Below are 15,871 nucleotides of genomic sequence, written 5' to 3'. Positions count from 1 at the left end.
TAAGGCAAGTGCAGAAAGAAACAAGGCAAAGGATAAAAAGTTCAAAGGATGCTTTGAAGACCTAAATCCACACAAAGATAGTGTATGGCAAACCTTGTAATATAATACAAACAGCCTAAGCAAAAGGGAGGCCTGAGTTTCAGCCTATAGAACTCAGAAGAGGAAATGACAATCAGAGTTTATTGGATTTATAGAGTGTTTTGATGTATCTGAGTGTTGAAAAAATTATTTGCCAGGGGGAGGGAGGCTTTGGTTGCTTGGTGGTAAAGAAGGAACGTGTAATAATCCCTTTTATAGTAATCTGTGAGGATCAAACGAGCGTGTATATAAAGTCCTACATAAACACATGATGGTATTACCAGGAAATCAAGAGTAAGTCATAGCCTCATCTGGGCTGCAGAATTGAGGAGGAAAAGGGTGATCTGATATCAGGGATGGACTAATGACAGCCTTCAAGAAAGAAGGAATTAGGAAAGGCAGAGTTTAGGAGAGCTATGTGGTCTTGACAAGGAAATGAATGCCCTTGGCTTGAATTATAGGTTTGGGCTTTTAATGTTCTGCCCTTGGACACAGTGCTGGTGGGAGAGCTGCACACAGTTGTCTTCTATGTACCAGGCAGTATACCTATATCACCCTATTTAGAACTAAAAAAAGGTCCTGTGAGAAAACATTCCAGTACACAGATTAGGAAACTAAAGCTTGGAGAGGGCAAGTGACTTTCCCAAGATCATATAGCTAGTAAGTGGGGAGTGAGAAACCAAGCCCTGGTTTGGGCTGACTCACACACATCTCCCCTCTGCAACTGGTTCTCCAGGTCCAGCCTCAGAACCCTGAGATGCTGCCCCCTCCATCCTTCTAGACTCTTTGGGGGTGGCTTCCACAGGTGGCAGTAGTCTCTCCCTCCTTTGAACACTTACAGTATTTGGTTATATGAAGATTTTTAGTACCTTTCTGGTGAAAAGGAGCCCTGATGGCACAGTGGTTGAGAACTCAGCTGCTAACCAAAACATCAGCAGTTCGAACCTACCAGCTGCTCCTTGGTAACCCTATGGGGCGGTTCTACTCTGTCCTATAGGGTCACTATGAGTCAGAATCAACTTGACAGCAATGGGTTTGGTTGGTTTTTTGGTTTCTGGTGAAAAGTGAATTAGTGGTAGGTGATCATAGCTTGGTGCCTGGTTGCTGCAAACAGTTACTGCACTCAGTTGCTAACTAAAAGGTTGGAAGTTCGAGTCCACCCAGAGGTGCCTTGGAAGAAAGCCCTGGTTATCTACTTCTGAAAAATCAGCCATTGAAAACCCTATGGAGCATAGTTCTACTCTGACACACATGGGGTCTCCATGAGTCAGAGTCCACTCAACGGCAACTGGTGGTGGTAGTGGTAGGATCGTAGCTTGAAGAGTGTAAAAAGCTTCTTCCATCACTATACAAATAAGGCAGAGGAGAAACATTATGATGTATTAAGACTTCTTGGACAGGAAATCACTTCGTCTTATGTCCTGCCCCACCCCCTTCCCAGACTAGAAACTCCTAGTGGCCAGGGGCTATCTTGTACAAGTCTTTGTATCTGCTACATCCAGCACAAGGCCATATACATCATAATCAGCTAATAAATATTAAAATTGGTCAAATGAAGGCCTAAAACAACCCTAACTCAAGAAGCCAGAGCATAATTATTTATAATATATAGAAACTACACTTTTCAACAAAGCTGTCTTGGAAGAAGTACAGCCAGAATGCTCCTTAGAAGGAGGGATGGCAAAACTTCATCTCATTCACTTTGGACATGTTATCAGGAGGGACCAGTCCCTGGAGAAGGTTATCATGCTTGGTAAAGCAGAGGGTCGGTGAAAAAGAGGAAGACCCTCCACAAGATGGACTGACACAGTGGCTGCAACAACAGGCTCAAACATAGCCACAATTGTGATGGCACAGGACCAGGCAACATATTGTTCTAACTCAAGGTCGCAATGAGTTGGAATGGACTCGATGGCAGTGGGTTTTTTTTTTGTTTTATTAACGACAACATATTTTTCAAAAGTAGAACTTTATCCCTTCTAACACAGTGATTAACTACCCAAATTTCATCTGTAATTCTTTCCAAGGGGAATAAAATACCATCAATGGAGGCAAAGCCCAGGCCACTTGGAATCTGAAGATGTAGGAAGTTTCTTGGCTCCTCTTCAGCTGTCTGATGTCACCAAACAGCACTCTGGAGGGCCAGCGTGGATCAACTTATGACCTCTGGTTGGCCCTGTGTTCCTAAAAATTTACGGGAAGGTCACTAATAAACTAGGTGTGTAAATGCACCACCATCTAGTTAAAAAATAATAACCACTACTGGAGCTAACTTACGCTACATATTTTCTGCAAAACACATTTATTTACCTTTCCTTCTAATAAAATACACCCAGCAGTAAATAAAAGGCAGTAAAGTACCCATGGTGGTTTGCTATTAAATCTGGATATATATTTTAATGACAATTTTTAGTATATTGTTTTTGGACAGTTCAGGTATTATTTGAATATAAGCACCCAATGAGAACATGATTGAGATTGGTACCAAGGCACAAACACAATAATTTGTCCTAAGTACAGTGTCTGTACTCAGAATTTAAATATCTTCCCCTGAAAGATCAAATTGCACTTTAAAATAGTCAATATATTTCTAGCAAAGAGTCACTTGTATTAAAACACTACCATAAAACACGTTAGTCTTTTTTTTTTTTTTAAAGTTCAAACTACAGTCTAGTGAATTTAGGTCATCACACTCTTACATATATGCTACAGTGGAGGGGAAAAGAGTCTTTGGAATTTGAAGGATTCTTCTTATTCTTTCTTTTTTGTAAAGAAAACTTCTGGAGAGGGTATCCAAGCTCTTCTTCAAGACATAATCATATGTAAAGAAAAGTGATCCAGACAAAGGAGGAATTTAAAAAATCTGTAGTCACTCTTAAACTTATTCTTTAATTTTGGCCAGTCCTCTTTCATAGAGAGCGCCTAGCAATTAGCTAGCAATCTTATCCTGTGAGTCTGAAGGATTAAAGCTGGAGCAAAGGACAAAAGGAACCAATTCGCTACACTGCTCCATCAGTCCTCCTTTCTTAACAAATCTGACTTCATTTCCTCCAGTGTCCTCCTCACTCACCTAATCTTCTTTCTCTCCTCCACCCATAGTCCCTTAGGGGAAGGTTCTTAAAGGTAACGTTAGAGAATGCCACCTAAACAAATTCCTTCAGCATCTCCAAAGGTTTGAAAATGGCTTCAGAAACTAGAGGGTAGTTTTTTGTTTTCTCATTATTGAATTCTGAGCAAAGTCTAACTCTTTTTGATCACTGGATCTTAAAGAAAAAATAAAAATGTAGCAGTAGGTAATAAGCCACCCAGTTAGGTTTACCTGAAGTTTAGACACACTCCTTTCCCTTTGGCAGACTTTTTAGAACAATGCTCCCAGAAGGTCACCACATTAAAGGAAGCATAGCCTGGGAACAGCAGACGTGACATCTGTTGAACTTACTGTTCCATCTGTCACTGACTTGGGCCACATACAAACCTCTAGGGCTCTTGGGGACTTTTTAAAGGGGCCTGGTAATCCATTCCTTTTCCTCCGTCCTTAAACCATTCCAAACAGAGGATGATCTACCATTTTTAAAGACTTCCACAGAAGAGTCCACAATCACTTTCAGCCAAATATTTAGAAGTTAATTCCCCACTGGCCATTTTCCATTGCTCTGGATACACATTCCTTTTCATAGTCCTGCTGCAAAGAGGAGGAAAATACTGGAGCCATGAGCTTTGAGAAGACCTACATAAAGACAAATTAATTCTTAATTTTACCCAGTAATCAATGGCATTAAAAATATTCTAGTGGAAAACTAACTCATAATTTATAAAATGTTAAGTATACATGTTCTGCAGGCTTATTCTATTCAGCCTTCCATGGAAAGTGAAGATTCACGAGGACTGCTTACCCATGATCTTTATTTGGAAGCTCTGGAAAACTGCTACAGGAACTAAGTTTGACCAACTTATAATGGGTGTTGGAAAAACAAAAAAAAATTGATTTCAATATCTCAAATCTAGGGAAACTACTAAACTACAGAAAAGCTTAAGAAGAAAAAGCTTAAGACGTACAGATTAAAGTCCATTTCACACGTACAGCCTCAGGTACAATATATAGCTAGCAAAAAATAGGTCTTTTGTCATACACACAACCATGGATACACAGACCTAGAGCTTAAGTCACTGAGTCTGACCTAGAAAAATATGGACTGTTAACTTTGCTTCTTTAGGCCAGCAACGCCCACCGTTTGAACAACTGTTGTTAGATGCCGGCAAGTAGATTTCGACTCACAGCGACCCCATGTGACAGAGCAGAACTGCTCCATAGGGTTTTCTAGGCTGTAATCATTATGGAATCAGATCACCAGGTCCTTCTCCTGAGAAGCAAGTGGCTGGGTTCAAACTGTCAAGCAAGTGAGTGCTTAACCATTTGCACCACTGCTTTTGAACAACTATATAAAGTGAAATCTGTGAGAGCCACAACTCCATGGGACTGCCTTGTTTTTCCGAGTCTCCCAAGTTTTCCGCCTTTGACAGAGTGCAGTCTCACCACTTTTCTATCACTCTCTGTTGGTGGAAAATATTTGAGTTTTCCTTCTCTGACAGGTTTCCACCTCACACACATTCTGGTTTTCGCAGGTTTTACTGTAATACCAAATAATACTAGAAATAAAAGGGCTGGTGGGAATATTGAGCTGGGAATATTGAGCTACCCAATGGCTCACTTACTAATTTATCTGCAATTTCAGTTAAAACAGAAACTGGAAAAAAGTCATCGAACTAAAAATCTTCAATGCTGATAATCAGAGAAAAACACAAAATACTAAAATAACCACGATGACATCTAACCCAGGCAACTGCCAAATATGGCCTGTGAAATATTTTGTCAAAATAAAGATGTGGAATCAGGAAGCAGACAGCAAAATTCTCGCTAAAACCTCACTGAAGGGGACATTTCAGGCATTTCTGACTGTTCTGAAAATGAAGAGAGGGCTGTTTCATTATAACTCTGGCCGAGTTATGGTAACGGGCTGCTTCGATCCTCTCCACTTGGCTCAGGAAAACCAAAACCAAACCCACTGCCGTCGAGTTGATTCTGACTCATAGTGACCCTGTAGGACAGAGTACAACTGCCCCCATAGGGTTTCCAAGGAGCAGCTGGTGGATTCAAACTGCTGACCTTTTGGTTAGCAGCTGAGCTCTTAACCAGGAAGTAACTGGCTTAAATGGGGGAAGACGCTCTCAGTAGGAGACGTGAGTGCAAACCCTAGCTACACAAAGTGAAAATCACCACAGCTAGGCCAGGCATTCTGGATGAACTTCAGGAAAGAATCTAGAGGGGAAGGCAGTGCTTTCCTTAGTTCTATAGATTTTCTGATAATGCTTTGTTAGGGAATCACTCCTGGATTTGTGAGATTTCTTAGGTTTCTGACCCATTTTCGTTTCCCAGGCTGCGTATACCACTCAGGGTGAACCTTCTAGACAACTAAAGAGTAACAATGAATACTGCCTTCTTCTCAGAGCTCCACTGCTAATCTTTGTAAGACTTAAAAGAAAATCACTTCTCTCAGTTTTGGTGTCTATAAACCTGCAGTCACATATGGATGGGAAAAAGCTTGTGAAACATTTATCACATAAATGATAAAAATTAATCGTTTTTAGAGCAGGACAAAGAACATACAGACATCTATTTCACACAACTGTATCTCATTTTCTGACCTGGGTGAAACCCTGAATAAACGCAAAAGAATTTCGTATAATCTGAATCCAGATTTAAAAGATTTGCATCTTACTAAGTCGCCAATTAAACTTAAGAAGAATTAAAACTTCTCTCAAAATCAGGAGACAATACTTTTTGGTAAAGAAAAGAAAAATAACCACCTTTTAAGCAAAAACCTTTGAGTAATATTATTTATTCTGCAAGTGGTAAATTCTGAGAATAACTGCAGGGCTGAGAAGATCAAAATGTGCAGTAGATAAACTATTCAGAAACAGAAACTGTCCTTAGGAAGGGCAGCTCTTCATTCACATACTTTCCATAGTTCATTCTTTCTACAGGTCACAAAGTTGTGGGTAAGTGATAAATGAACTGAGCTATGAAACAGCCTCTTTTTAGAATGGGGATGATACAAAATCAATTTCTGTAACCACCACCTCCTCCTGAAAAATCTCTTTACTCGCCACGCAAACTTCCTCTCCCCTTAAGGAATTCCTGGTGCGTTTCTTTGAAATGACATCCACTTCAGCAGCACAGCCTACAAAGAACCAGTATTTTGCAGCCACCTGTCAAAGAGCGCTTTTTAGGAGTTGTCTACATGAGTACATCTACACATATATGCAAAAGTACATACATATGTACAAAAGTGAAAAGTTAAACCAACAGTATTTTAATATATGTTTAATACTCTCAAAGGAGTCCTGGTGGCACAGCGCTTAAAGTGATCAACTGCAAACCAAAAAGTTGGCGGTTCAAAACCACCAGTGGCTCCGCGGGAGAAAAACGTGGCAGTGTGCTTCCTTACAGATTTACAGCCTTGGAAACCCTCTGGGGTCACTAAGAGTCAGAATCAACTTGATGGCAGTGGGGGTTAATACTCTTAACTCAATCCACCTTATCTACCTTATAGACTATAAATATTATTTAGGCTTAAAAGTATGCAAAACTAAATTTTTCAAAAATATTCCAGCACGAGATGGTGCCTGGCTACCATCACTGACTGCTCTGACAGGGATCACAATAGAGGGTCCTAGACAGAGCCAGAGAAAAATGTAGAAAAAATTCTAACTCACAAAAAAAGGCCAGACTTACTGGTCTGACAGAGACTGGAGAAACCCCAAGATTATGGCCCCCAAATACCCTTTTAACTCAGTACTGAAGTCACTCCTGAGGTTCACCCTTCAACCAAAGATTTGATAAGCCCATAAAACAAAATGAGAGTGAGCACACCAGCCCACGGGCAAGGACAAGAAGGCAGGAGGGGACAGGAAAGCTGGTAATGCGGAGCCCAAGGTCGAGAAGGGGACATTGTTGACATGCCGTGGGGTTGGCAACCAGTGTCACAAAACAACATGTATTGTTTAATGAGAAACTAATTTGCTCTGTAAACCTTTATTTAAAGTACAATAAAAATAAAGAAAAAATATTTTAAATACACAAACCATCATCTATAGAAAAATATTTTGGCATTTTGTTACACCCCTCCTCATTCCTCAAGTCACCTTCAGAAAACCTGAAGGTAAACGTGAAAATCTTCTTAATAGCTGAAAGCCAATGACCAATGAAAAACACCAGCAGAACCTGAAAGTTATGAAACTACATCTTACACATGATTTACCTGCATTCACCACTGAGGTGTCACCAAGCATCAGGTTCAGGTAGGAAGCAGGAGTCGTTATTACTTTTTCATAAAATATCCTACTTTCTATAAATGTAGAGTTCTATGTCTACTCTTGGCATATTTTAAGTTAAAATTTGATTACTGATGTTTACAAAAACCAGGACCAACTAATTCTTCATTTTATGTCAATATCTACTGTTCCAGACTTCAAGGAAGTTAGGGACAGTGGGAGGTGGGGAGAGGGTTAGAGTTGAAGCTAAGGCCAGAGCTCCATTTGCGGGGTACAATTTTTTGGTTCTAACCCCAGAATCTTGCTATCTCCAGTAACCATTTAAATTATCATTTTTATTGGCCCTCATATTCCATTTCAATAGTTGGCTTCTTGATTTATTTCTTCCTTACACATAAACAGTTTACAGCTAAGTGGAGGATATTCTAATACAAGAATAGAGTGAAGGTCAAAAGAAATTTCATCTATGTTATTAATGGCTCAGATTGGGCAACAGCTCAAGTCAGATATTTATACTTAACAAGAAAGCAAAAATTCGACTAGCACTAAAAATTCTGTCACTTCTTAAAAACTCTCAACAAAATTCATCCCATTAGTAAAGGTATTTATTCTTCCCATTTTTTAACAATCAAATTTTAATAGCACTGTTTATTCTCCCACGAAACTATCTAACTTCCTCAAAAAAGAAAGGCTACACAGAACCTTTTAAATATAAGCTTGCATAATTCCAGATGGTAATGACAAGAGACATGAGGGACCTCTGTGGTCACGGGTAACTCTAGCTGTCCCTTAGCTCTGGGTCAAAGTCAGTTTATTTCATAATCGTAGACAAATTACAATGGTTTTTCTATAACCCCTTTCAAAGTAATTTATTATAAAGACTCACCCTTTATGTGAAAGGGTTACTCTTATAATCAACCTACCAAAGAAAGAAAAAGAGTAAGCAGGAAATGAAAAGTAATAGTTGAGCATAAACATTTCCACCTTGAACAGCAGGGGCTCTAGATGATGTGTGGTACCAATTTTATGTACCTGGCAAGACTTTAATTTTCAGGTAATGACAGACATTTAAAGGAAAGAAAAGAGAAACCATCCCTAGGGTAAGGATTTTTAAAGCATATCAAACTGTGGGTTTCCATTTGACAGTCTTATGGACCACCAAATACGTAGAAATAGGAATTCCAAGTATTTCAGTTCTCGGAATATACAAAACCAAATAAGGTACAAGGATCTAAAGGATAAACACCAAGCTAGTTTACGATGTTTGAATTAATGTGATTTAGGGTCTTCTATTTTATACTGCAAGATAATTCAAATAGTTCCCTCTGCTACAGAATGCTCCTTGGAAGCAAGGATGGTGAGACTTCACCTCACTTACTTTGGACATGTTATCAGGAGGGACCAATCCTTGGAGAAGGACATCACGCTTGGTAGAGAGTCAGTGAAAAAGAGGAAGACCCTCAACGAGATGGACTGACACAGTGGTTGCAACAATGGGCTCAAACACAGCAACGACCGTGGGGTGGCGCAGGGCCAAGCAATGTTCTGTTTTGTTGTGTTGTACACAGAGTCACTATGAGTCAGAAATAACTCAACAGCACCTAACAACTGCTACACATGTCCACATTTATTCAGATGGTTAGAGATATATTCATTTTTGATCTTAGAATATTATAGGCCATAAAAACTTCCGAACTTTATTGTTGATATAATCTAATTAAAAAAAAAAAAAAAACTTCAAAGAGACTTTCATAAAACCCCATGTCTCTATTGTAAAATAAAACTTTCAAATAGGAAAATACTATACTATTGCTTATAATAATCAATAAACTGGCTAGAATAATCACTGAGATGTCAATATAGGGGGCTCTCAACTTTCCAGTTTAGCTTTCAAACCTACACTTGTGTGACATTCCTAAGCACCTTCCTATGCTAATTCCAGACGTTCACAGGCAGCAGATAAATGAACAATGCAGTTACGATACCGTGCTATAGTGCTGGTTTTTGCAGTTATTTGACCATGTTCCTGCATTTTTTCTTTGTATTTCCTTTGAGTAAGTGAAAAATATGAAAATCAAATGGCTGCTATTGTAAGAACCACTGATCTCTAAATGTAACACAACTGAGACAAAAGTGGAAATCAGGAGAAATAAGGAATCTTTTACTGCAACTGGGTGTTTCATGGACTTAACCCAACCAGTTGTCTATGTTCAGTTAAGAAAAAGTGCAAAATCTGGGAATGTGTAGAAGACACTGGAAATAAACTAAGACTATGCCTAAAAAGTGAAGCATAACTGGGAATTCCAGAACGATTTAAGATTTCTACAACCCCTCCCTGTAAGATATTTTAGTCTATTATATATACTATACTAGGGTCGCTATGAGTCAGAATCAACTTAAGGGCAACATTTTTTTTTTTTTTAAATACTGCAGAACCAATTTTCACCTACATTTTCAGGAACGTATTGATGTGATATGAAGAAAGGGGATGTCCTTTCCTGGAAATGAAAAAACAAGAAATTTGACCCATGACCATTTTTATATTTACTGAATGACCTGTAAGATTTAAAAAAAAAAAAAAAAATTCCCTTAGCAATCAACAAATGCAAACCAAGAAATTAAAACACTACAGCAAAAACTGCTACACAAGAGACATTTATTAATGTTCTGTTGTATTTACAGTTTTAACATAGCAAACCAAGGTGAATTACCACTTGGCAGTAAGCACATCATTCTACATTTAGAACACAACAGTTTCTGCTAACACATTGTAAAAGCAAAGTAGTACAGTAATGTTAGGGATCATCTCCAAAATTGCAAGCCAATTCTTTCTTTACTCCTAGAACCTAATCCCCTCCCCACTCTCAGCCCCTGTCCTAATCATCAGGAGAGAAAAGAAAAAGAAAATAAAGTGTAGGGACTCTACTCATACAGAAAGTGTCAAGAATTGCATTTTAGTAATTAAGTTGCATTTGTTCTTATCCTTTCTTTCATACAGTGACACCTTTAGAATCCCTTAGGTACCACCACAGAACAATAAAGTACTGCAAAGTTTAGAATACAGACAATAAAAAATTAACGCTTATTATTTACCAATTAAGAACGTATTTTTGACCTCACCTTAAATGTATTTTGCACTATGATTTTGCTTCGCAGTATTCACACACAGTACAACTGAATACATTTCTAGATTAATTTTAACAGCAAATATGTATTATGTGCAGAAATGCAGTCATAACAAAAGTTTTAACTTTTGAGAAAATCCCTTTAAAATGGCCAGCATTATACATATCTTACACTAAAATATTTAATTCCAAATTCATTTTGAGATGGAGAATGAATAAAGCAAGACTGCCCCCTACTGACTACAGGGACATGGCTCATGCTATTTAAAATGACTACAAACAATATATAAGGCATTATTAATACATCACAGACTTGATTGCAAGAGCTTTTTTAAACATTAACCACTAATGATTCAATGATTACAGGATTCTGCATTAACTATTAAAATTTTACACCTAGGAACAAACAGAAATGATCTTCTTCAACAGTATTTTTGTAAAGCAGGTGATTATGCCTCTCTGTGTTCTGCATCTTGATTCACTTCCTGCAGGTGTTCTCTTGCTTCTTGAGAGAGAATTCATAAATGCAGGAAGGCCTTTGCCAGAAAACATCTGCCAGAGAAGGATATTGAATATTGAAATTCTAGTTAGCTTGTTATTTTGGCTAAGAGAAGGATGTACTCCCAAAAGAAGGCAGGATGTTTGGAGACACAAGAAGTACATTTTACATAGTTTTAAGATTACCATACACTGACATCACAGTATTCAATAAACATTAAAATTTCAGTTCTTAAGGTTATCAAGGTCTCCAGAACTACAAAGAATATGAATGCTTTCTCTAAATACTCGTGAGGTCAGGGGTCTCTTTCTCCAAACCTCCTAACAAAAGAACAGAATAGAAGCAGTGCTTCCTCCCCCCACATTTAGACAACCTTGACAGCAAGGACTGAAACTCAGTTCAGAGAGACAGTAGAATCCACATGTGCAAATGTAACTTCCCTAATACATCTAAAGCTACTGCTTACCCTGCCCATTCTGCCAGATCTCACACAAGGCAGACTTCCTGTAAGTATGCCGGTACGTGGCAAAGGTAAAAAACGATGGCATGCTCACAGGTACCACAAATAATTTTTTGAGGTTTTTTTTTTTAAAGGATCAATGTATTTTGGGGGCATGTATCTCTGAAAAAAAAAAAAAAAAACCAAAAACAACAGAGATATATAGCCCCAAACTAATTTTAAGTAAGGAAACAGGTATGACTGAAATAAAGGTTCTCAAAATAGTACCTTTATATTTTGCTATATGCAACTTCCATCCAATAGTCTGAGGCATTTCTGAACTGGCATAATACATTATTTTTGGTTCTCATGGAAACAGGTTGGAAAAAACTACAAGTAACTCCCCATATTAATGCTAAAAGAAGGAACATCAAAGAAATACACTAATAGCTTAACAAATACATTTACTGAGAAACTACTTTGTAGTACCGGTTACCAAGTGAAGGTTGGTAAGTCGTTAAGCTTACTTTCCCTTCTCTCCAAATTACTGTAAGAGTCACAAGAGACCCTTTTTTATATCTTTCCTGATTATACTCCTGCATAAATCTTTAAAAGGCTGCCAAAATGCAGAGAAGCTACAATACTGGAGGAAATAAACATTCCTTTTAAACTGTCAACATTTTCCCCAATTCCAAATTCAGTTGTGTTTTGATCTGAAGTAAACCCATGATACAAGGGTAACTCTTCTTTAGATTGAGAGACTTAAAGAGACTGAAAGGCCTCAGAATATACAGGGGCAGCAGAGACACAAGAAAATAAAGAACTCTAAAAGTCAAGCAGAAGGCAAAAGAAAATGGGTTGACTGATGTCAAATGAAGGTTTTTGCAGTGAGGCCAGACTAATTACAAACCTAGGTGACTTCCATTTTATCAGTTTCCATCAATGGATAAAATAATGACAATTAGGTTAAAACATGAGTTTGTAAGCATACAATACAGTCCAGATAATTACTTGGCCACTTTCCCCAGTTCATGCTGCTTCAGCATAAAAAAATTTGCTTTAATAGATCCCTCAATGTCAGAGCCTGCACCCAGCAAACATGAAAAATCCATTAAATGACCTACATAAGTTACCAACGGGTGATCTTAATCACCAGACAAATGCCAGATGAAACACACTGCTAGAGGCACTGCTCACTGCCTAAGACCTGGAGGCCCTTTCAGGTCAACGTGACTTGCAGTGTTACAGAAACACTGGTGGCGCACGAAGTGGAGGACAGACAGGTCTTAGGGACTGTGGACATCATTACTGAATGGCAGATCAGACTGTTTTGATGGAAATCATTTTACTTCAAGAAGACAACCATTTCTTCTTGGATATTATGTGACTATTTAAGCAAAAATTCCATTGGAAAACATTTCTAATGTCTTGCTACTTTCACATAACACACTAGAACGAATCAAACTGTAACTTGAGATGAATTTCCTTTTCTAAAATAAGAGAGTATTAGGGAAGAGAAGGAAGATGATAGAAAGGGAGAAATGTACACATTTGTCATCACATGGAAAAAAGTTAAAATATTTGATGGCTAACAGGCATAGCTCACTAGGTCATAGCAATCACTTTCTAATTATAAAGAACCCTAGCTCATTAATGCTAGGGCTTAAAAACTTTTTTCTATTTCAGATGTGATTTAAATAGATTTTAAAACTGATTATGCTTTACATGTACAAGTGCTTCTGGAGTAGTTTTAGAAATAACCACTTAACTGTGTTACCACCTTATGGCTACAGTAATGGCTAACCCCTCCTCATTTACCTGGCAGCATCAAAGGAGGTGGTAGTCCATAAAAATGTATTTTCCAGTTAACTGGTAAATAAGAAAAAGTATGAACACATTCTTAACCATTTCAGGCAAAGCTGTGTCCAAAAGGTTTCTGTTTCTTTTTAAAAGTACATATGAACATTTCATTTTTTCCTGCTTTCTTCACAGTCACACACTTCTTGTTGATGCCATTGTGTCCACCTCTAGCAATTCCCTCTGGTTTTTTGCTATGCACTGGGAAACCAGATTATGGAGCATATTAACACAGGATCTTTAAACAAGGGTAAGTGGGCTCTGAAAGGGAACCAGCAAGCAGCCCCTAGGATTGCAGTCCATGAGCTTTAGCATTTGGCTTTTGTAACACCTACTTTGGCTGATTAGAAAGAAGCCTTTTGCAGTTATTTTTTGGTTTGTTTCGTCCTATATTTTGGTAGATAGAGTTAAAAGGTCACTATTCTTATATCCTTTTCCAGTAAAATGCCAAATCTCAGTATAGCATGTGTCTTAGTCATCTAGTGCTGCTATAACAGAAATACCACAAGTGGATGGTGTTAACGATGAGAAGTTTATTCCCTCACAGTCAAAGTAGGCTAAAAGTCCAAATTCAGGGTGTCAGCTCCAGGGGAACTCTTTCTCTCTCTGTCGGCCTTCTCATCAGTGCTCCCCCGGACTAGGAGCTTCTCGGCGCAGGGACCCCTGTCCAAAGGATGCACTCTGCTCCTGGCACTGCTTTCTTGATGGTATGAGGTCCCCCGTCTCTCTGCTCACTTCTGTCTTTTATATCTCAAGACATTGCCTCAGGATACAATCCAATCTTGTAGACTGAGTCCTGCCTTACTAATACAACTGCCACCCATCCTCCCTCACTAACATCATAGAGGCAGGATTCACAACATATAGGAAAACCACACAACACCAGGAATCATGGCCCGGCCAAATTGATACACACATTTTTGGGGGCACATAATTCAAACCACGAGAGCATGGAAAATATTTTTCTGTTATACAGCAAAGTTATTTTAAAAATCCCTACCTATGTCTTTTTTTTTGCAAAAAGTAAGCCTACAGCTAGCTTTTAACTAGAGACATCTTCATCAAAAAAAGAAGTCAATAAAGGGGGAAAAAAAAAAACCTTCATACTTTACATCCCATCTTCAAACTCAAACTAAATTTGCTCTGAACTACAGAAAGAAAGCATTCTACATTTGGATATGGATGGATAGCTCCTACCCCTTTCAAAGGAAAAAGGAAACTCAGTCCCATGGGATAACGTGGCTTTTTGGGTTCCCTCTGGGATCCCCTGAAAATTAGGAAGGAGGTCATTAGAAGTCTAAATGCTTCTTTTTAAGGCCCCAAACCCTTTAAGTTCCGAATCCTCTGGGAGTGTCAGGAATGATTTCAAATCTCCTAAAGTATCAAAGCAGGACAGAAAAGTTAACAAACTCTACTATGCCCTCCAATGGGGGACACTCATATGCCTCTGAGTAGGATTCTGACAAGTCCTAAAGCACACTCGGCACTGTCAGCCTCCTGACCCCAAATCAGAGAGGGACAGGCTCACTATCTCCTGCACCAGTTCGTACTGAGAACAGTATTACTAAGGATTTCCTACTTTAAATCACAGCCCTAGAGGTGCCTTGTTTTAAATTCAGAATACTCCTATAAAACAGCACTTCAAAAATTTTATAACGGATTAAAAAATAAAATAACAACAAATGCCCCTCACTAAAGTACCTAACAATACAGGAATACTAAGAAGAATTTAGGCTTTCCTTCCACCTGGCTGCTATTTGTTATGTATTAGAAGCAAGATGAAGAAGGCTGAATAAAGATTCAAATTTCCTTCTAACTAAAGAACCAAGAAAATAGAGGTATGATCTCAGTCCATTTATAAACTCAGAGCTACCATTAGACTAGACCTACAGAATCTATTATTATTATCTATTATTATTTTGGGCACCAATGGATTAGGGAAAATCCGTAGGTGATTTCAGCACCCTCTGTAAGGAGGGGGACTTGTGGCAACCAAAAGAAATAACTTTTGCATCTTTAGTACTCAAAAGTTAAACCTAAGGCTTGGAAGTAAATATAAATTACAATCAGACATGTAGAGGAAAGAAAAAAGGTGACAATAGTAACTGAATAAAACTGCACGAAACAGCTGATAAGTCTCTTGATGTTAGCACGTCCTAGACACAAAGACACTCACAGGCATTACGGCCTAAGGCCAGTGGTGCCGAAGGCTATCAGTGTCTAGTTTGTGACCTAATTCAAATTCATGATACGTCACACATTTTTAAACATGCAATAAAATTGATTCCCCTGTAAAAATCCATAAACACAGGAATAGGAGGAGGATATGGAATGTGTGGTTGATTGCCTCCATGAACAACTGCCTCCTTTGCCATGAGACTAGAAGAACTGGATGGTGCTCGGCTACCATTACCGAACATTTTGATCCAAGATGCTATAGAAGAATGCTGATCAAAATGGGAAAAATGCAAAACAGAAATTCAAATTTTCATGCACTCCACACATTCTGGAGCAATGGGGGATGGAAGAACCCCTGAAACT

The 15,871-nt window shown here is 38.5% G+C and overlaps 1 protein-coding gene across 2 annotated transcripts in view; it reads right to left on the bottom strand.

Annotated features, from left to right (window-relative positions):
• Positions 1 to 10,049: 10,049 nt before the first annotated feature.
• NDFIP1 (Nedd4 family interacting protein 1) overlaps positions 10,050 to 15,871 on the bottom strand; it is a 74,323-nt gene continuing 68,501 nt past the window's right edge. Inside the window, exon 8 of one of the 2 annotated variants that reach the window (XM_004381130.2) lies at positions 10,050 to 11,087. Coding sequence is in view for 1 of the 2 variants with exons in the window: in XM_023735638.1 (XP_023591406.1) it covers positions 11,014 to 11,087 (74 nt within the window). In the remaining variant the exon portion in view is untranslated. The remainder of the gene's footprint in view (positions 11,088 to 15,871) is intronic. The other variant, XM_023735638.1, reaches the window with a different exon arrangement.

The sequence above is a fragment of the Trichechus manatus genome, unplaced genomic scaffold, assembly GCF_000243295.1.
Source record: "Trichechus manatus latirostris isolate Lorelei unplaced genomic scaffold, TriManLat1.0 scaffold00080, whole genome shotgun sequence".
Taxonomy (NCBI): Eukaryota; Metazoa; Chordata; class Mammalia; order Sirenia; family Trichechidae; genus Trichechus; species Trichechus manatus.
Note: the sequence above shows the minus strand (reverse complement) of the source record. Positions and strands in the feature narration are given on the sequence as shown.